At 39.7% G+C, this 22,471-nt stretch overlaps 1 protein-coding gene across 11 annotated transcripts in view; it reads right to left on the reverse strand.

Annotated features, from left to right (window-relative positions):
• Mbnl2 (muscleblind like splicing regulator 2) overlaps positions 1-22,471 on the reverse strand; it is a 144,232-nt gene that overhangs the window by 11,130 nt on the left and 110,631 nt on the right. For 3 of the 11 annotated variants that reach the window (XM_074043107.1, XM_074043109.1, XM_074043106.1), the window contains 2 exons: positions 21,906-22,062; positions 15,272-15,307 (listed from right to left, as the gene is read on the reverse strand). In XM_074043107.1, the coding sequence (XP_073899208.1) occupies positions 15,272-15,307; positions 21,906-22,062 (193 nt within the window). Of the gene's footprint in view, positions 1-13,922; positions 14,018-15,271; positions 15,308-21,905; positions 22,063-22,471 lie in introns of all 11 variants that reach the window. The other 8 variants (XM_074043114.1, XM_074043112.1, XM_020163631.2 and 5 more) reach the window with 3 other exon arrangements.

The following is a 22,471-nucleotide window of genomic DNA, read 5'->3' on the forward strand; positions in this document are numbered from 1 at the left end:
CACACATTCTTCAAATCAGTGAGGTAGCGCTGCCATCTAAGAAAATTTCCAGCACAACTAGGTCTCTTTCCCCTCTTCCCTTCTTTAGTTCGTGTGTGTGTGTGTGTGTGTGTGTGTGTGACAGAGGGACAGACACAAACAGAATGAGAGAGAGTTTAGCAAAAGCACTTAATTGCATATAAAATTAGGATGCAGCGGGCGGGCTCTGGTGGCTCACACCTATAATCCTAGTGACTTGGGAGGCTGAGATCAGGAGGATCACAGATTCAAGGGCAGCCCAGGCAAACAGTTCACAAGACCCCATCTCCAAAATTACCAAAGTAAAATGGACTGGAGGGGTGTGGCTCAAATATTAGACACCTATTTGGCAAGTGCAAAGCCCTGAGTACAAATCCCAGTCCCACCAAAAACTAAAAAATAAAATTAGGGTGCAAAGGAAATATTCAAAAGCACCCTTGAGTGGGATTTCAGGAGTTTGTTCTGTGCCATCAACCAGATTTGTGGCCTTCCCCAGCCTCGGTTTCCTCACTCTGTTTGCATCACACTAGCACTTGTGCAGTGTGGTGTGGAGTGGTAAGTGAAGTTACCGCCTGTCCTTTCCAATTACTCCCTAGGAAATGCCAAAGAATCCTTGTGTGACAATGGCCAAGGGAAACAGAGGAGAAAACTTTACATAGACGGACAGAGCCAACATTCTCTTTTATTTCTTTATTACAAACTGTCCCCATGAAGTTTCAGCAGGTAGGCCCATTCTTTCAGCATTGGCACTTCGTTTTTGAGATGCTCCCATCACGTAACCATTACTTGTAACTATTTGTCTATTTGTATGTGGCTCGTGCCCTCACTATGTAAAGACGAACAGGGACTAGTTTTCATGGCTGTATTACCAGAAGCCTGAACTGTACATGGCACATAGTGGGCTTCTGACACACATTTGTTGAGAAGAGGAATGGAGGCACACTGTCACTCAGTAAATAAAGGGTTTTTGTTAACAAGGAATTGTGTCTCAGAAAAGACCTTGCTTTTAAGGGGCTTGAACCACTGAGGAGGAATTGGCCTCTGAACCTGCCTTATGAAAAGAGAAATCTTACAGGGAAAGAAGGCAATGATAAGGAATTTTTATCACGAAAAGAATCATCTTACAATGCAACATTTAATAAAACAAAAGCCTAAATACAATTAGATATGTTTCTTGCCAGTCCTTCATCTTTTCTCTTTTTTTTTGGAGACATTCCCATTCAGATCTGTTGTCCATTTAAAAGAATTGTGACAAAGAAGACTACATGACAGAAAATCCACATTATAACTACTTTAAGTGTATAGCTTAGTGACACAAATACGTTCATTTTATCGTGTAACCAACACCACTGTCCATCTCTAGAACTTCTCCTTTGAATCCTACCTCCCATTTCCCTCTCTTGCCAATTCTCAGTCTCTTCTTCCTTCTTTCCCTCCCTCCTGCCTTTCCTTTTATCCGTCCAGGTTTTTGCCTTCTAAGTGCCCTGGTTCCTTCTGTTTGTACACATAAACAATCACTCATGTTCTCAGCCCATTTTCTAATTTAGCACTGTGGTTTTATCTACAACCAAATTAAGGTTCTAGTTGCTTCTTTTTCATTTGCCTTCTGCAGGCTTCCCAAAGCATTCATTTATAACTGGTGATGTTTGGTTGACCTGAGGTTGATATGAAGATGAGGTTCTATGGGGATAATGAAGAAAGACTTTCTCTTTTTAAATTATTGTTTAAAAATAAAAAAGGTAAAAGTCATGGATGAGAGGAGTCCTTGACTCTTTTCAGCCGGGATTACCTGTTAGTTTATCATACAGGGGAGGGTGTCTTCTGCCCTCATTCACTGGACTGAAATTTGAATTCCCTTATTGATCTTACAACCAACAATATTTCAGGCCATTTCTGATATTGCACTTGGGCTTAAAAAAAATCTTACCGCCACTAGAACTACTCCTCAAAAACTTAAAACAATTAAAAAGCAATGGTTAGGAAGGGTTTTGTTTTGTTTTTTTTTGCAGTGATGGGGATCAAGCTCGTGGCCTCATGCATGTTAAACAAGTGCTGTACCACTAAGCCACATCCCCAGTCCAGTAGTTAGGAGTTCTTAAAAGAACTGTATGAAGAGGGTCATCCCAATCCCACACTGACCACAAGCTCCAGTCTTTTCTAATGTTGTAGAGTCATCAGTGAACAAGATTTGCAGAGCCTGAGGTCTAAACCTGTACAGTCGCTTCCCACCTTCCTGAACCTTAAGCCAATTTTCTCTAAGATTTGCTTTCTTCTGGAAAATGGATAACACACTTCACAGTTGTGTTGCGTATTAAGCAAAATAATGCATATAAAGTGTCTGATATGTAATAGTGTTTTTGAGAAATGTTTGTTCCTTTCCCTAAGGCTATTATTTTAGGATTCATAATCCTAAATCAAATTTGGTTTCGGCTTCTATTTAAACAGTCATTCAAATAAATACTATTGTGCATTTAAATATAGGATTTGTATAGCATACTGTATGTTGGAAATGCACCTGGTTTTGATGAGGTTAAGAATCTTTTTATATCAAATGCATTTAGTTCCCTTTCTGTTTATGTACATTCTGGCTGTCGGTGATGACTATCCTAGACTGAATTTCTCTGATTTTTTCACTAAAGTGTGACTGTCAATTTGTATTAATCATTTTGCAAACTGAAATCTTTTATGACAACAGCACAGAGAACCATCACTATGTACTGATCAGTGTCCACGGCAGAGGCAAGTTGACATGGCATCCCTGAGAGGAACAATCTAGTTAGACCTGGTACAATCCCAGCTTGTACATGTTAGCATGGGTAACTATTCAACATATTTTTTTTTAGTACTTGGGCTGGAACTCAGGACTTCACATTTCCTTGACACTGCTCTACCACTTGAACTATTCCCCAGTTCTTTTAATGTGTTTTAGAATGGGTCTTGCATTTTCTCCAGGTTGGCCTCGAACCCAGATCTTCTTCCTCCAGAATAACTAGAATTACAGCCTAGTGCCACCACGCCCATCCCTCAAACACTTTTTATTCTTTGTATTCCTCATCTCTATGATGGGAATTAAAAATCGTTCCTAGTCATAGGGCGTTGTGAGAATTAGACAATGTATTTAACAAGTGCCAAGTGACAGTAGGCTCATGATAAATGCTACCATTATTACATGGGAAAATTCAAACCATTTTAATTTCCTAGTGTAAGTCACAAAATGTAAATATTTTGACAAGTTATAATATTTATTAGTAATTTTTAGATCACTGTGTTTGGAGTAAATGAGGATTTGTGAATACTTCCATGTACCCAGTTTTGTCTAATAAACATGTGCCTTTCAATTTTCAGGCCTTTAAACCTCTACTTGTATGGTTCCCCTGTAAGCAGCAAGGAGAAAGAGGGAACTTGTCAGCATATGTTAAACAAACAATTCCTCTCCCAAACCCAACCAGCTCTTAAAACACCTTTGTCCAAGGTTAAGGAATAGAATATACTTTTTCTTTTCCCTTTATGCTTTTCTTAGATTTCCCTCTTAATTTCACTCCTTGTTCAAGGCCATCCTGCATGTGGCAGGAGTCAGAGGAGCCAAGAAAAGAACACGAACAACAGGAATTGATTGAAGCAATTCCTTCTCTCTGGAATCCTCCTAACTAAAACAGTTCTCTGGCCCGTTCACATATTTCTGTATAACAATGGCAAATATCGAAAGAATGGCTAATGGAGCAGTTAGGAGATTAATATTGGAAAAAGAATGTTTGGAGGAAAGCAAGGGATCAAGTTTAACTTTCCTGGGTGTCTTTTTGATCCCTCAAAATCCTTTCTACATTTTAAGGAGAAAGCAAAGTTGTCAAAAAAAAAAAAAAAAAAGTAGCTAGCCCATTCCTGCTGAATCATTGCTCAGTGGATGGGAAGAGGCTCAAGTACGGAGTTAGAAGACTGACCTTGAGCAAGTCACTTCACCCCTCTAGGACCTTCTCACTAGTTTTAAATCTTCTTTTCCCACTTAATAGCCAGTCCCTCAGCTTTTCTAAATTGTAGTTCCCTCATCTGTACAGTGGGTATGACAATGGTCCCTTTTAGGGTCATTGTGGGTTTCACAAGGCTGTGCACCATGTCTGGCACATGGCCAGTGCTTCATGGAGGACAGTTGCTTGAGTGAAGTTCGCACTGTCTGAGGTCTTAGGTGCCCGTCCATGATCATTGAAGGCTCCTTTTCAGAAGGACGTTTGGTGAAAGGGAAAAACCATTGCTCTAGGAAAGATGCAGATAGTCGGTCTCAAGTCCTGGTTCACTTGCTATTGATGGGAGTTAGGTAACGAACTTTGCCCATTGAGGCTCCCCGTTCCATTTATAATGTAACTTGCATCATAAAAAATTAAAATGTTCTTGTAGCTCTTACTGCCTTTCATTCATATGGCTTAGTTGATACTAGTCTTGGGTCAGACCTACAATGCCCGATACACCTGTGACCAGGGGAAAATGGGTGACATTTAACAAGGACCAGCTGAATGCTGCTGCCTCCAGAATGCCTTGTGCTGCATAGTGGCGAGTGTCTGTATTTGAAAATAGGAATCTTATCAACATAAGCTGAGATCTTTGAGGACTACAGAGCAAGCAGACTGATGAGAAGAATTATATAAGCTGATAACCAAAAGTAAAACAAGCCACACCAAAGCATCTGCATCTTATATGTGATAGGAAAACACAATGGATTCTCATGGCCAAAATGGCTCTAGTTTTTCATAAACTGATGTCAAAAACTACCATGCAACCGAATTGTTCTGGTACAAATCAAAGTGAAGCTATGTAGACTATAACCACTCTCTAGTAAAGCCAGTGGAGAAATTGGCTTGAAGGACGGTACTATGGTAGACAGGAGGAATGTGCTGAAATCCACAGCTACTACAGAGGCCAATGACAGCCTTTGGGTGAGCAGAAGAGAGAAAGTAAAGGACCAGGAAGCCTCTCTGGGTTTTGTGCTTCGTGATCATTCATTTTCTCTTTTCTCTCAGTCTTGATTTCAGCGCTTCATAGATGGAATAGCTCTGTCACTGGTGAGCCTGCACTCAGCCTGTCCCAAACTCACTCTCAGTATGTTCATTTTCCAAGTCTCTCATTTAATATTTCCTGTCATTTAAGGCCCTCAGTAACCCGAACTCCTCCTTACCTACTCAAGTGCTTTTTGCTTTTTCTAGAACTGCTCACTGCATCCTCCACACCTCCTAGTGCTGCCCACTCATTGGCCATGAAGACCAAAGCAAGTCATTTAGCTCACAAGAGCCACATTGTCCCCTCTTTAGATCTGATGTAACCACTGCTACTCTGTCTGTCTGTATAAAGTTCCAGACAGATTCTGAAATTCATTTCGAAACAACAGATGATTGGGGAAGAATGTAAGACAAGGGGAAAAACATTCATTTTGCTGGAGTTTGGATCTGGAATATCCTCAAAAGGCTGTTAAAGACTGTCCTTGGGTTTGGTGCTTTTGGGAGGTGGTAGAACTTTTAACAGGTGGGAGTCTAGTGAAATGAAGTTAGGTCACTGGTTGTGTGCCCACAGGAAGGGTATTATGACCCTAGTGCTATCATGATCCCTTTTTCCTTTTCTGGCCACCACGAGGTGAACTAGCCTCCTCTGCTATACACTCTACCATGATATTCTAACTTGCCACAGGCCCAAAAGCAATGGGCCAACTGATCATGGACTGAAACTCTCAAAACTGTGAGACAAAATTTACCTTTCCTCTTTTTACATTGGCCATTTCAGGTATTTTGTCAGAGTGATGGAAATCTAACACAGACTTCAAGATAAGACAGACTTGAGGTCAAATGCAGGCTTTTACTGCTAATTAGCACTGTGACCAAGTCTCAGATTTGTTTTCTTTATGTGTAAAAGGGAAAAGCAGAGCCTATCTGACAGAGATAAAGGCGAAAACATGTATAAAGTGGTATGCTGGTCCCTTTTTCTTTGACCCCACCCTCATCTTTACCCTTTAAATTACTAACTGGCCTGTATCTGTCCTTCCTACACTTCTCAGAGCCATGTCCATGGCCATTTTAGGGATAAAGCTCTACCATGGATCTTATTTCCTATAAAGTGATATTTATATATTGGGGAGTTTTTTTTAATGACTTACTCCAATCAATTCACATATCTTTGAAGAGGCAGAGAACTCCTGAATATCTGTAGCATCAGCCCCAACTAGTGGACTCTGGAATGAGCTGCAGACTTAGATATAATTGGCCTTGGAAGTCACTACTTCCAGCCATGTGACCCGGAGAGAAGGCTAGAAGGGGCTGAGCGACCAGACCTGAAGCCCATTTGTCCATGACACACAGTGGCATCATATAAGTGGAACTGAAGTTGGTCCTCACCCACCAGCACAGAAAGGCTGGTCACTTCCCTAGCATGTAGTTGACGTGCGAGAAGGTAGGCAGCACTGGCACAGCACGAGTATAAGTGGCTCTGAGTGCATGTTTATTCTAACAGCAGCTCTTACAAAGAATGAGACCTCAATCCTCACTCAACCCTTGAAAATGGGTCTGAAGTCCATTACTGCAGCTAACATCTCTCTTCCCTTACAAATCTAGAGCTGGAAATAATACACAAGCTATTTGTTTTGCTCAAAGTAGGAACCCTAAAATTAGAGAAATGGGGCATGGCTTTACTACCATCCACAAAAGCCAAAATACTAGAGGGAATATGACTTTTCAATCCAAAAAGATTCCCCCATAGCCCATCAAAATGCAAAAGAAAGTGGGACTTGAGGTATAGTAAGTAGGACAAGCCACCAGGCTGGAAAGCTTCACATAGGATTCTTGACATTTTTCTCTTCAGCTGCACAAAATTGCAACTGATATTATGTCTTTAGGTGCTATATCTGAAAGCATTCTACCCAAGCTTCTCACCATAAGGTATAAATTATTCATGAAAAATGAAGCTGGACCAAATCACAACAGTTACATAACTTAGCCTTTCCTTAGAGAATCTGCAAAGACATTTATTAATTAAACCTCATGGCAGTCCTGAAAAGCAGCTGCTTCTGAGGCAGGAAAATAAAAGGTCTATTGTTGCCTTATTTTCTGATTTCTTAAAGACAAAAATTCATCTGCCAGTGTGTTGTTCTTATAGACCCACGTCCACCGAAGACTGGCAGAGCACCCTGACTTTAACAACTTTCCTTTGACCCTACTAGGAGTAAATCTGCATTCCCAAACCAGGCTGCCTAGTGAAAACCTGCCAATGTTAACTAAATGCAAATGCTGCATTTTTTAATAGTTTGGTTTATTTTACAGTATGCTTCAATCTCAATTACACACAGACACACATACACACATGCACACTCAGGCTCGCCTTCTCTACAAAATATTTGACAAGGCAATTCTGCCTCATTTGATGCAACCAGATCCATTTGTGAAACCAAACCCTTTCTCTACAGTCAGAATAAAAGTGAAAAGTTCAAGGTGGTTCAGTTGCTTTGGCAGTATGACATTAAGAGACATCTTAGCCCCGAGTGCTGTTTGCAAGGGCTGGATTCTGACAGTTCTGGCCTCTGCTTTTTTTTTTTGGAGAACATATACCTGAGGCTGAGCTGCTTTCTCTGCTCTGCCCCCAGGGACAAGCAGACTGTAGGAAAGGAGTGTTTCACAGTTCGATCATCACACAGAGGATGGCTACTTGCCCTGTATTTCAGGAGAAAGTTGTGAAGGAAGCTTCTCCTCCCACACTGGGGCCTTGCAGAACCCAGTGAAACAAACACAAGCCCCAAAATGGGTCAAGTGGTGAATAGCAGGGAATGTTGAATACCTCCTACATTTTTCTGAATATAGTCCCAACAGATGGTCTTGAATAATAGATATTTTATAAAACCGTGTTGTGCAGTAAGTAAAATGTGACCTTACGTTTTTGGATTTCTTACATACAAGGAGCTTTGAAGTGGTGCTCACATGCATAAGTGGGTGATGAAGTGGAATGCTTTTGACATTTTTCTCTCCCTCTTTATTAACTCATAGCAGGCCAGATAAAGCATAAGATATAATTCTGGTTATTTTAATTACTTTATTTTTCTAATAAGATATTGTTGAATTTTATTATCATATATAGCAAACCTCTATCTGCCATATCTGTATACTGAAAGTTCCTGGCTTATCAGATACTCAAATAGCTGGCCACGTGTGTACAATATATTATCAGTAATTTTCAATAAACTTTTACAGAAGTCAACCCTCTACTGAATAGACTGACTCTTTGGAGAAAGGTTCAGTAGATGTGACAAGGCTTTGTGACCTCATAACAGTACACATGAGTCAGCACTTATGGAGATGTGATTAACGGTTGTTAACATCGCCAGAAGCATCATCTGACTTTGCAGTTTTTAAGGCACTGTGTGGGTGTTCCGGAAAGACTCCCAATGTCTAATCTGTAGGGATTTTTTCCTCACATAGGTTCACAAAGCAGAATGAATAGGATGGATAATGGCCCTCACTGTCCTGAAAGTTGGACTGTGGAGACATGGGCTGTGTGGAGTCTCTTCATGTGTCAAGGACATTTTCTTTCAAGTACAGGCCTGGGGGGCTTTGAGCTTGGGTAGCTGCGAGTTTCACTGAGGTAGCCAGGGACATACCACAGGCTTCTGACCAGTGAGGCCACCCTGCTATCACCCTGGGACTGAGTTCAGGTCCCAAGAAGAAACTTCCTGTGGCTAAGACTTTCATGCCAGCACACATCTTAGTCTGTGCCACCTGACATTTATTTGGATAGATTTGGACATTTATTTGGCTAGATAGGTTTTTCTAACACACAAAAATGGTTTGGTCTTTCTCATTGGCAAAAAGTAGTCTCCCTATGTAATGGACAAAAGTAAGACAAAGCAGGCCACTTACCAGCAGTCGCTGTCCCAGTTTGGGCTCTTATTAAAACTCCTAACTGGTTGGGTGTGGTGGCTGATGCCTGCAATTCCAGCTACTTGGAAGGCTGAGATCAGGAGGACTGCAGTTTGAGGCCAACTCTGGGCAAAAAGTTTGCAAGAGCCAGTTCAACTGACAGTCCAATGTGGAGGCAGGTGCCTGTCATTCCAGTTACAGGGAGGCTGTAGGTAGGAACACTGAGGTTCCAGGAGGGTCCTTGGGGAAAAGTGCAAGACCAAGACCCTATCTGAAAAATAACTAAAACAAAAAGGGCTGGGAGCATGGCTCAAGTGGTAGAGTGCCTGCCTAGCAAATGTAATGCCTGGAGTTCAAACCCCAGTGTTGCCAAAAATAAAAGAATAAAAATTTCTTTTTAAAAAATCCTTTTAATGGTCTATGTAGACTCTCCTGCCTCAACTCTATCTGCTCAGTCTTAATTTGTTCAGTTTCCATCACTATCCTGCTTAAAAACCCTTCAGTAGCCAAACAGGCTGAACCCTTCAGCCTGGCCATTAAGGTCCTGCTCAGTCAGAGTCAGACACACGTTAGAGCCACTCCCATAGTCTGGTATTCTGCCCAGTGAGATCACTGGCTCTTCTCCAGCTAAACTTTATACTCCCCCCAACTTTTGCACTTGCACTTGTCTTTCTATCTAATGAAGATGATTAAAGGATGTCCAAAGTCCTGGTAGAATTCAGAAGATAGAAGAAGTACTTTTGGCAGGGGCAGAAGGCCCAGGGAACACTCAGTACAAATTGTATTTTATTTGGGTGTGTAAGGATGCTATCATGTGAACTGGATAATCTCCATATCTCAATGAAGAATCTAAAACATAAAATATACTTATTTGGAAATTATTCCCTCCCCCTTTGAAATAATTAAAGGATTTTTTGAAATTAAAAAAGCAATTACAGCATGAAGTTCTATAATCACTGAAGTTATAGGAATTTAATATGCATTCTTGATACATGAAGTTTCTTATAATATGTAAAAACTAGTTAATCCATGTACTAAGCTACTTACCTCAACATCTTCTAATGTATACTCTAAATTTGTTTCAATATAGGCATCTATTTACCCATTCTTGTCTTTGTTAGGGGGACGAAACTAATTTACATGTATATTTCCATCATTTCTTTTTGAGTGGGAATGGGGTTTGAACTCAGAACTTTGTATTTGCAAAGGAGGTGCTCTACTGCTTGAACCATACCTCCAGTTCATTTTGATGTGGTTATTTTGGAGATGGGGTTTCCTGAACTATTTGCCAGGGCTGACCTTGAAACTTGATCCTCTAGATCTCAGCCTCCGAAGTAGCTAGGATTACAGGTGTGAGCCACCAGCACCTGGCTTGTTACTATCACTTTTCTTTTATGATTTTGCTTGTTACAAGCTATTTGGAGATTAGCAGAGGTTAGGAATAAAGTCTATGGCAAAAGGTGCCCATGAACGTACTTCACTAAGAACAATGACTAACTCTTTCTTAGGTTTCTTCTATAGAAATTGATCATATCCACTGAGTATAATATCACACGGAATCAGTAAGGTCAACTATACAGTTTCTAAATGTGAGCTGGCTGTTATATGTGTATATGGCAGCCATGATCAAATAGAGTTCACATTCTCAATTAAGCTGTTTGAGTTGTATTAGCAAGACATCTTCATTTTCTCCCATAGCCACGGACTTTGTTGATTTCAAGTTTCATTCAACAGGCAGTATTATATGTGAAAGAAGTGACTTTGGTGTATTTATAATTATGTAGAGAGTGGATAGAGTGTATCATGGTTGTTAAGAAAGAGGCCTCTGGTTTAAATTCTAGCAGGACCATTTATTAACTGTGCAACTTTGGTTAATGTGGTTAAGCTTTGTTTCAGTTTTACCATTCATGAAATGGGCATGATGAACAGTGTACCTATCTCATAAAACTACTGGAAGAATTCCAGAAATGTCCATATTTATATATCCATATCCTTTCACACAGTATATGGCAGAATCAAACATATGATATATAATATATGAGAGAGTTAAGAATCATGCCTTATATAATAAGTTGCTTGTAATATTATTTAATATTATTATTATTATTATGAGGTATGTATGGTTTATATGTTAAAACTCAAAAGACCTTACTTAAAACAGGAAAGAGATCATAGCACACTTGCTTATTGTGTTTTTGTTTATATATTTCCAGGGCTAAACTACCAAAATTATTTTTATATTTCTCAGATGTATTTTGGATTCTGTTTATTTAATTTCAAAACACTAGCCTATAAAAATTCAATGAAAACTTTTGTTGGTGATTTGACCCAAGGATGGATTTATGCATTGCTTGCTTGTTCTGTGTGGCTCCTTATTGGGAAACAAAAAAAAATTACACTGGACCAGAGAAGCTGCCATAGACAGTTTTAGTCCACCTTCTTTCTCATGCCTATGAGATTTGAAATATTTGAACTGACAATCTGAATGGATCAAATTAACCCAAAACCAGCCAAAGACCAACTACATTTTGTGCTAATGGCAGCTCCGGGAAGGACAGGAAAACAGGATGCTTATCTTATGCATTCTGTACTCTTAGCTTCACTCTCCATCCATTTGTGTTTACTTCTGTGACCGTGTGTTTTGGGACTAGCCCAACAGTCATCATCTCAGAGACCATCTACTTCTATTCTTCCTTTCACAAACAGAAAACCTTGAGGTTCATAATGTTTAAATGACTTTTGTATTTCACATGGACCTATTCCAATTTGAGTTTAAAGGGTGAAATCTTAAGATAATAACCTGTTATTTCACAGTCATTAACAATCTTTGACTTTCCTATTCTCAGGTGCTAAATGAATTTCTAAGTTCTTTGTTCTTTGAAACTTGCTGAAAATATATAAAGAATAGCCTGTCTGAAAATTTTCGTTTGCAATGATTTATTTTATAGTGGCTTTTGTGTGCAAGCAGAGCTTCATCAAGAGTGGCTGCAGGACTTTCATCACATATGTGCAATTCAGCAGCAACTATCACATGTGACTGATGGCAAAGAACATTCTCGAAGCTAGTCAGGTACTCTGTGAATTACATTTCTTTGAATTACACTGAAGTTGAACTTGTTGACTCTTTTACCAATCATACCCACTAAAAGGGATCTATTTTAGCTTCTCAATAGCCCTGTTTCCTATCTTTGCCTCATTACACACATACAAAAACCTACACATACATTTGCAATCTCTTTTTTTTTTTCTTTCTATCAAATGGAGTCAAAGAACCACCAGGCTTGAAAAATATATATGACACAGGAGCAAATGTTTTTAATACAGGAAGGAATTTATCTCAAAACATTAAAGTACTTCTTTATCATGGCCTCCCTTCCTTTCTTAGAAAAGGGCTCTAAGCATCAGAAACGCTCAACTTGCAACAAAGAATAGGTCGAGTCTTATTGTAACTTCAAACTTCTTCACTCAGGAAGGGATTGTTGTAACACAAATTGGATCAATGAGCAGGTAAGTCAAGCATGGTGATGCACACCTGTCATCCCAGCTACTCAGGAGGTAGAAGCAGGAGGACCATGATTTGAGGTCTGCCAGGGCATTGTTAGGAAGATCTTAGCTCAAAAAACAAAAAACAAAAACAAAAAAACCAGGGGGCTCTAAGCGTGGCTCAAGTTGTTGAGCAAGTGTGCCTGAGGCCCTGGGTTTAGCCCAAAAGAATAAGCAAGTGAGAACAGGTGCTAGAATCTAACAGTGGAAGGATGCAAACAGGCTTTCTCCTTCCTGTGTGTTCCTGGTTAGGAAGCTGTCGGTGTTCCTCAGGGGACAGACTGGCACTTTAAGGAAGTGCAGTGAAGAGCTGAAGGACTGTCATTAAGGAGTTTCTATTGCCTTTGTGTTGCCTGTTTGACTCCTCACTCACCTCTGCCTCGCTACCTCCTGCTTCCTCATCACCTGGAGGGCACTGTAGGCATTTATTCCTGTTGTTCCATGTATTCACACCTCTCTTTTTAGTGAAGAAGCCTAGGACCTGGGGGTCCCACATTCACTTGAGCACAGATCAGCTCTGCCAGCCTGCAGGGTGCAGGGTGCCATCTATGCTGACACCCTGCCCTCCAATACTCAACTTACCATTTTCCTCTTAGCCTGGCCCTTTGTTTTTTCCCCCAGTCTTATTTCCATCTTTTATTAGCATAGTCATTTTAATTTAAACAAAACAAAACACAAAAACTAAACAAAAAACCAAAATTTTTCTTCTCTGAAGGGAGGGCATGCACAGTAAAGGCTGTTCTAAGCCAGGTAAGAGCTTCTGCTCAGTCATCTCACACTCGGCTCCCTGTGACCTGCAGTGCATGTGTGTAAGCTGGTTGGTGGGGTCAGGGATGCTGTCAGCTTGTGACCACACAGTAGGAAATAACCCATGGTCCTACTGGCATATGCACTAAACCAACAGGGTTAAACTCCCTTAACCAGCTATCATCAGCCTTTTGAACCCAGGGGCACTCAATCTTCCTTCCAGGATGCACGGCTGTCATGCCGCTATCTGAACAGGTGGTCGAGTGAGTTTGAGGTACCTGTGACCAATGTCAGTATTAACAAGCATTATTCAGACCTCAATTTGACACTTAGGGAAAAGGGGAGACTTTTCTCCACCACAGATGAGGTCTGAGTGAACTGAGTCAAAGCAGAGTCAGCTTTGGAGCACCCACGGGTGTGCCTCTACTATTTTTTTTTAATGTGGCAATTCACAAACGCTGCACTAAAAGGAATGTCAGCCTGTCAGGTTAATTACACAATATTAGGTACGAAAACAAACAGTGCAACACAAAACATAGCTACATCATTATTTGCAGTAAATGTTAACTCTAAATAAGTGCAACCTGTCTGTAAATGCTTGCTATAAACTAATTAAAAAAATAAAATTTGATGGATAAACATGAAAAAAAAATTCTCGGTGAGAATTTTTTTTTTAAATATCAGCACTCATTTAGAGTTTGGGATTTGTGAAAGAAAGCTTTAAAAGGAGCAAACCTGATTGGCTGTGGCTGTTGCTGCGAAGGGGACACTTGTTGCAGGAGTTGTTGCTGCAGAGACAGTGGCGGACGTAGCGCTGTGCATCATGGGTACTTTCAGGAGGGGAACCATGGGAGCAATGAACAGGAGGGTGTAGCATTATGGTAAGAGAAGTGGTATTGGCATGGTGAATATCAGAGCAGCAAGCCATCATGGGTTAAACCAGCAGATGGCATGCAGTCACAATGCAAAGCAAGGAAGCATGGGAGAGAAATAAAAAAGGGAAAATAGCTTATTACAAGTACAATTAAAGGAAGTTCAAAAACATAATCAGTGATTCCCAGAAAGGCCAAAGCAGATTACTTTGGTTGATGTATTTATAAACATTTTATTTCAAACAACAGACATTCCCAAATCATAATGGAAGTTTTGAAAATTATGATAGGTCATATCCAATGAGGTGAAAATATATGATAATCAAACAGAGAATAAATTCATAAATCCTAGAACATCAAAGGCACAATGTGTAGTTCTAATTTGGGATGTGATGTTCTCTGGAATTTATTGTGATTAAATTGAATTTTTAAAACAATTTAGGGTCACTTATCTAAACTGCAATTGCTATGGATTGTGTTTTATTTTGATCAATGAACAGCAAAACAGAAATCATGACCTTGATGTAAATTCTAACATAGTTGCTCTTAGACAGCCAGATAACATTGTGCCAGCATTTGCTTTTTTGGACTCTAAGTAGAACTAATCCATATGTGCTAACGACAGACGTTTGCACAATGGCTTTGATAAGTGGATAGCAATGTACTACGAAAATTTAAGGGAATGTGGAGGTACACAAAAGTCATCCCAAACCAGTCAACACTTTAAAAAGATAATCAAGCAATGCAGCTCTGACATTTTGTTTCCAAATACATCCATGTATAATTTTTTTTTCAAAAAAATAATTACTTCTGGGAAACTCTGATAACTCTAACACACAGCAAAGAGGAGATAAGGGCACACCACTATGAAACTTTAAAACATTGATGAAATCAGCCTGCCTCTCTGTTTTCCTTATGCTATACCATAAACTATAAAGAGAAACAAAACACAAATCATTAAAGAGTAGACCTGTACTTGTGGTTTTATGTCTTGGTAGTAGTGATTGTTCTAACACAAGAAGTCACATTAAAACAGTCATTTTCTTAAATATACAAGTACATCTTTAAGAAATCTCTATGTTAACTCTAAAGCCAAATAAGCCTTCAGATCTACTACTCCCTAAAGAATTTCTACCATCTCTGAAATAAATTTCAAACAAGTGAAGGTATTGTACATCATATAAAAGACAAATAAAAAAGGTTGAAACCTACCAATACTGGTAGCGGGTGTCATGCACAAAAGTGACCCTGATGTCATGCAATGGTGGGTGGAAAAAGTGAATAAAGGGAAAGAAACAGGTTAGCGGTTTAGAGTTAACATTCAAAGTGAGATTGAAGCACAACCAGAAATAAGTAGGGTTAGTTAACACAGTTTTTCAGGGCCATTCACACTGTCAGTACAGACACAAATATATCTGACTTATTTTAAGCCAATAATATTCCAAGCTTGCTCTTAGACTACTTTTCACACTTTCTATTCCTATACATCGACATGGTTCTTGTAAGAATGACACATGATAATCCCATTGTGTCCTTCCTTTAAGACCTCAAAATATTTTACAGACATTATCAAGTTAATCCTCCAAGATAGAGAAATGGGTATTTTACAGATGAAAAATCTGAGGCATAGTAACTCCTCCAAGGTCGTGAATAGTGTGAGTCAAGGGCAAAGCTATAAATAGAACTCTATTCCTAACCGCTAGTCAGGTTTTACAATCACTAGATGATGCTGCACTTGTTTCATTAAAAGATTGATTGACTGACTATCAAACAACTTGTGTTGAGATCAATGTGAAAATAAGAACTGTAATAAAGATTTTATATCTTCCAACTCAAAGGCTTGCTGGGCAGGGAAATTTTAGATTACTGCTTGAAAGTCAGTAACCTAGGCAGAGTGTGATTCCTGGACTTTTGTCTGTGATGCCTGACATCTGCTCTGAGTGTAGGTGTGATAAAGGAGTGGCACTAGCAATGCAGTCTAAACCTCGTGGAAGCAAAATCATGCAGATGCAGACTTGGGGCTGATAGGACCCAGGCTAGGGGGTTTTGTCATGGTGACTGCAAATTGATCCCTGAGGGAGGCTTTTGCAAGACTTGTAGGAAATCTTAAGCTGGTGTCTAAGTAGGTAGGTGGGAGGAAAGGAGAGGGATCTCAGCCCTTCCCTAGGAAGATTTGCCTCACCTGTGGGTGGTCTTACTAAGGTACATGAATCACAAAACTCTGACGAGGCATGGTAATGCTTATTGTGGAGGACTGAAGACTATTGAGAGCTTTGGGGAATTATCACCACTGGTTCAGCTCCTTGGAATGAAAACCAAGGCAATATATGGATTTGATAACTGAAGAAAGTACATGATATGTAGGTGTCAGAGCAGAGAGGGAGTTCTTATGAATGAAAGCATATCCGCTTAAAGTTTCAGAACTGCCTTCTGTGAACCTAGAAGAATTGGATGTGTGCACATTCCTACTGTCTCTGCTGAGCCCTTCAACACCCTACACTGTTACCTGGAAAGAAAAGAGGGCTACTACTGAGTTCTTCAACAAACGTGTGAGCGCATCCTACTCTCTCTTTCTCATTCTCTCTCTCTCTCTCTCTCTCTCTCACACACACACACACATACACACACATACACACACAGACTTTTCTTTCAGGCAACTTCTTCCCACTGGATCCTTGTCCTTTCCAGAACTCTCGATCTCTACATCTTCTCAAGTTGTCCCCTGGGGTGTCCTTCAACCCATACATTTAAAAACTGTCAATGAGCTCATGGCTTCCACATTTTGTGTTCTTTCCAGATCTCTTTTCTGAGCCCTGAGTCACTTCATCTTCATCTTATTACTCTCCTGGAGCTTTTACTTGGGTCCCACAAGTGTCCCCAATTTAACATTTCCAAACTTTGCTCTTTCCCACAGAGTCTCTTTGTCCACCTCAGGAAATATCTGGAGGACGTCACCATCCATGCAGCACTCCAGCCTGAACTGAAAGTTATGCCTGATGTCACTTCCCCTTGTGACATTCCTGGGTCCAACTCACCAACAAGACACTCAGCCTGCTTCTGAAATGAAGGTTGCCTTTGGCTGTTTGTCCATCACTACTGCTACTTCTCCAGCCCCAGAGTCTATCATCTGTAATCACAGCTATGTGACAATGTCCTCACTGTTTCCCTCCTTAGTCCAGACCATCTCTCCCCATGCAGGCCTGATCAGTCCTCTGACTCACTGGCTTCTACTTCTTTGGGGATGAAGTCCCCTGAGGCCCTGGCTCTGACTACCTCCCCAGACTGTCTTACACTTGTCTTCCCTGGTACCCGGATCCAGAATGATTAGCTTTTCATTGCTTTGAACTTAACACATCACACTTTTGTCCGATTTCTGAGTTTTCCACAAGCTATACACTCTTTCTAGAATAAACTTAACCCCCTCTTTTCATCTTCTAGGTCTTGAAGTACATGTCATGTCTTCAAAAAACTGTCCAACTTTTCTTTTACCTATATCCCTAAGTTATCTAAATGTTTTCTTTTTTAACCTTGCCTTTTCATTCAGAGTGCTCTAAATATTAATTACATTTTTAGATGGGTGTTTGTTGAACGTCTATCTCTCCTCCTCTCTTGTTAACTCAGGAGGGCAGAGATCGTGTCTGGCTAGGTCTACTAGGCACATATATTGGATACATATTCTCAGGTATCAGTAAGAGGTGTGTTGGGAGAAATTTGCCCCTTAAATGTATTGAAGCACCCTGTTTGTGAATGATTTCACTTTAAAGTCAGCTGGATTCAAAGTTACCCTGATCAGAATCCCCTCTGAGTCCCTTGTTCCACTGTGGACAGGCTTTATGGGAGTGCTTTCCTATAAAACGTGTGTGAATGTCATCAGAAATGAAACAATCACTAGCAGCTCTTTTTAGCCATGCTTGACTGGTACTGGCTGTATCACTCTGGCTTTGATCCTGGATGTGGCGAAATGTTCACCCAAACTAATTCAATGAGCCTCTCTCTCTACTGAGCCTAAGAGAGATGTGAATTTTGGAAACACCTAGCTTGTTCCATGTTGGTGGCTCTCTTACTCCATGCCAGATTCTGGTCTTTCTCTTCTTTGCAAGTCACAAGGCTTTGCACCCGACTCCTCCTTTCTACCCCCCAAACCCTGAGAGTCCTTCACACTACTCTTCAAAGACACTCTTCCCACTCTTGCCTGGAATGCTTTTCTCTCAATGGTAAAACTCTCATCTCTCTTTCTAAGTCTTAAGCAACTCTGTCCTGCTTTGGAAAGTCTTCTCTCTCCATATGCTTTGGACCACCACCTGCTGCATGCTGAAGAAAAAACACATTGCTTCTCCCTCTTTCATCCTTAAACAGCAATGCTCAAACCCTTGGCTCATCCTTCTTGCTGTGCATTGTATTTGGTTTTAACCTCATTCTGGCTCACTGCATTCTCATTACCATCTCTGGAACCCAGAACATACCAAGAAATGTTTGCTGAATTGAATGGAATAAATAAATATTATTATTTTTAATGTGAACATAGTTTGTACAAAACATGGCTAAATCTTTCATGTTGTAACATTTATAGTTTCTCATCTTTGGGCAATATTGGGGTTCACACATTCCCCTGTATGACTTATTTTCTGCTTCGAATGTAATGAAAACAAATTAGGGAAGAATCCTGTGGGTTGCCTTTGTTCTGGCCAGATGAAACATTCACAAGGGTGCTAAATTTATGAACAAGCCTCCTCAACTATTTTCTGCTTCAGTTGCACCAAATATTTCATCTTTAGTATTTGTGAGCCAGAATGATCTAGATAAAAATCTAGATAAATAAAATCTAGCTAGATAAACCTATTAGCTTTATACACCACTTTAAATATAGACACAGTCTCAGTTTTTCCATCTGCAAAATGCAAATTATGCTTTCTGCTAACAGAACTACAGCACCTTGAAGAATAATGAGATTCTGTCCATAAGAACACTCATGGAAACTCCAAATAAACCTGTCAGAGAAATGCCAAGAGTGATTGTGCTGTTCTTTTTGTAAGTGTGTATGGTTTTGCCACTTTCCTAACATAGCAAAGAAAAGGTATAACTATCAAAAAAGAAAAAAAAAAAAGGGAAAAATTCTACCCACTGCCAATGTGCGAGGGTATCAACAGGAAGCCAATTATCTTAGTATGGTTTTGGTGAAGAACCCCATGTTTTCTCTGATATTTTATGTTATTATCTTTATGGCCTGGAGGCCGAATTCCTAAAATCCAAATTCACATGGGAGAATTTTAGTAGCATGTTAAAAAATGTTGCTATGGCCTTTCAAGAGAAGGTAACCCTTCAGGAGAACAAAAAATGCTTTTGCCTCGTATTTCTAATAATTGCTTATATAAGACATTTACAGAAAAATAAAATAATGTATCCCTTTAAAAACAATGGGTCCACCATCTGCTAAATTACAAAACTAGTTTTGAACATCATCACTTGATTTGCAGAGGTTTAAAAACAACCAGGATTAACACAGAGTAATCATTATCATTACCACTTACAAAACAAGGTTGAAAATGTGGTTTATAAGAAAGAAACCCTGAAATAAGAACTCAGTCTACCATAAACACTGACATTTCTGCTACAGCTTTTAAGTGGGAGAAAGCTTATGTTAATTTTATTTGAATTACATTCTTCTCTCTTTCATCACTTAAGAGGAACGTGAAAGTTTCTTAGCAGCTGAAATACCGTTTCAGAACATGAGATGCACATGTAGGTCCCCTAAGATCTTTACATCATGTAACCAACGGTAACACTTCTAATTCCTAGGATTTAGTGGTTTCCGTGAACTGTGTGAGGGTTATTGAAACATCTGAGCTGTTCCTAGAGGATCCACCAGAGGGTGGAAGTGCACAACCACAGCAGAGCCAATACCAGTCTTTAACATGAGATGTGCCAGGTTTTCGCGTAAGGGATGTTTTTCACCCTTGCTTTGGACAGACTTCAGAGGCTTCTAGACGAATCATCTGAGAGGGGGGTTCTCTCAGTGATTTTGCCACTCAGGCTTCATTGGATTGGAGTATCACATGTGTAAGAGGGCTTGTAAGTCTCTGAGGCTTCGGTCCAGGGTGTCATAAGGAGTTCCAGCACATGGTCATGACACTATTATCTATTCTTCAGAAACAAACATGTCTTTTATGTTTTTCCTCTCTGTCATGTTTTATCGCTCTTAAAATATCTAGTGGCCAAGAGGTCTATGAAGAGAAATTTGTAGAAACCACACAGGACCCTGGGGCAAGCTGACCTTGCAGTAACTATTTCACCATTATGTTTTTTCAAGTGCATGACAAGTACTAATGCTTCTATGTGACAACAGTGCATAGTCACTAGTTAGGGTTGAAATAGGGCAAGAGTGAAGCCCTGGTATAGACTGAATTAGAGATTTTCTCTACAGGTCTATGGGTTTACTTTAGGGTAGGTGCAGACCTAAAAATAAGAAAACTAAACCCTAAAAATCATTTTGCTGACCTGATTTATTTTTGATATAATAAATATAGTTGTTTACAGGTTTAACAGATTTTTTAAAGTATACATTTTTTAAGAAGGATATTACAGAAATATTTATCTACCTCTGATCCTGCTCCAGATATGCTTTGGAATATAGAAAATGAACAATAGCCATGTATTAGGATCAATAAGTTCCTTTCACTGAAATTACTATCTGTCTATATTTACCTTCCACTCACTACTGTGGGATGAAGAATTTTGACTTTTGAAATAAAATATTCAATGGATGATATTCTCACTGATGTTGAAGTCATGTCCTGCTTCTAACACAGAGTATAAAGCAAAAACCACAGCCAAGCTAAGCTCACTGTGTTTGTGGATGGTGTGTGTGTGTGTGTGTGTGTGTGTGTGTGTGTGTGTGTGTGTGTGTGTACATCTGTGTCTGTGTTCAGGGAAGTGAGTAAAAAACCAGGGAGAGCTGACACGCACTTTTTTCTTCACATGTATCTATTTGATCTTTAATCTTTTTGATTTTTTGATCTAATTTGTTCAGAGAGCTCTGTGGAATCCATTCTTGGACTCCCGTGGGCCATGTCATGCTATGTAAATTAGATAAGGCCCAGGGAACCAGGTTCTAGATGGTTCTTAGCTGTGCCACCTTGGAAAGTCCCTGCTCATTGAGGGAGGCCTCAGTTTTCTCATCTGTAAAATAGTCAATTATTTGAGGAGATCACTAAGAATCCTTTAAACTCTGAGATCCTATGGTTAAAATAACTGATTTCTCAGTGGAATGAGAAGTTACTGTACCATACTACCTCAACTCATCAGCACTGCCTCAGAAATGGAGGAGAAAAGTCCCATACATATATACATATATATTTGTGAACTTGGTGAATGTTGAGAAGGATGGAGAGAGAGAGAGAGAGAGAGAGAATGGATATAAAAATATGAGTAGAGAATTATTTTAATTGGAATAGCCTCTTTTTTTTTTTAGTGTTCTGAATAGAAATAGAAAAAAAGGTTAGTATTTACTGGAATTGCTATTTTTAGATCATTCAGCGTTAAGGACAAATTGTCACACATAAAGCCTTATTCACATAAGCAATTTTTACAGGGCTGTGTAAATACATGAAAGCAAAAGTCCTAACTGCTCTGACGCTTAGCCCTATAAAATATTTGGCTTTAGAATCCTAACGGCCCTTAGCTTTCAAAGCAAGGTCAAGACATCTAGTATCTAGGACAATGATACATCTCAGCTGTATTGCACCCTTTAGATGCAAACAAGATGCCACCGAACAGCTTAAAGAAATGAGAAGAAAGCACATGACCGGAAGGGCACGAGGACACAGACATGGTCGGGAAGGGCACGCACCTGTGGGGATGAACGCTGCATGCTGCTGCAACTGTGCGCTGGTCAGAGCCTGCTGGTAGTGTAGGACGCTGGGGTTAAAGACGGTCGTGCTGGCACCGTTGCTTTTTTCAAGTGCTTGTCTCTTTGGTAAAGGATGAAGAGCACCAGGGGGAAAGGCCTAGAAATGAAGAATTGGATAAGATATGTCTAACTTAAAGCAAACACACCTTCCATGTCCACAGAGACCATCAATTGCAACATTTTTTTTTTTTAAATAAAATGACAGCTAAGGAGATGCCTCTGCCATGCACCTTAATTTAAACAGCGGCAATGTTGAATGAGTGAGAATTTGTTATTGAGAGCGGAAGCATGATTTCTGTAACCCAAAAAAACAGTAGCATCTCAACTAAGGAAAAGAAAAACTATCAAGCAACAAAAACGAAAATTAAAAAAAATAGCATCAGCTTTTAAAACGGGTTAGACTATTCTACAGGGGAGAAAAAAAAGCATTTGTGTTATTATTAATACCTATTCTTTATCTTAATGGCAATTTCTTGAATTTAAAGGTTATTAAGAATTATAGTGAG

The sequence above is a fragment of the Castor canadensis genome, chromosome 10, assembly GCF_047511655.1.
Source record: "Castor canadensis chromosome 10, mCasCan1.hap1v2, whole genome shotgun sequence".
Classification (NCBI taxonomy): Eukaryota; Metazoa; Chordata; class Mammalia; order Rodentia; family Castoridae; genus Castor; species Castor canadensis.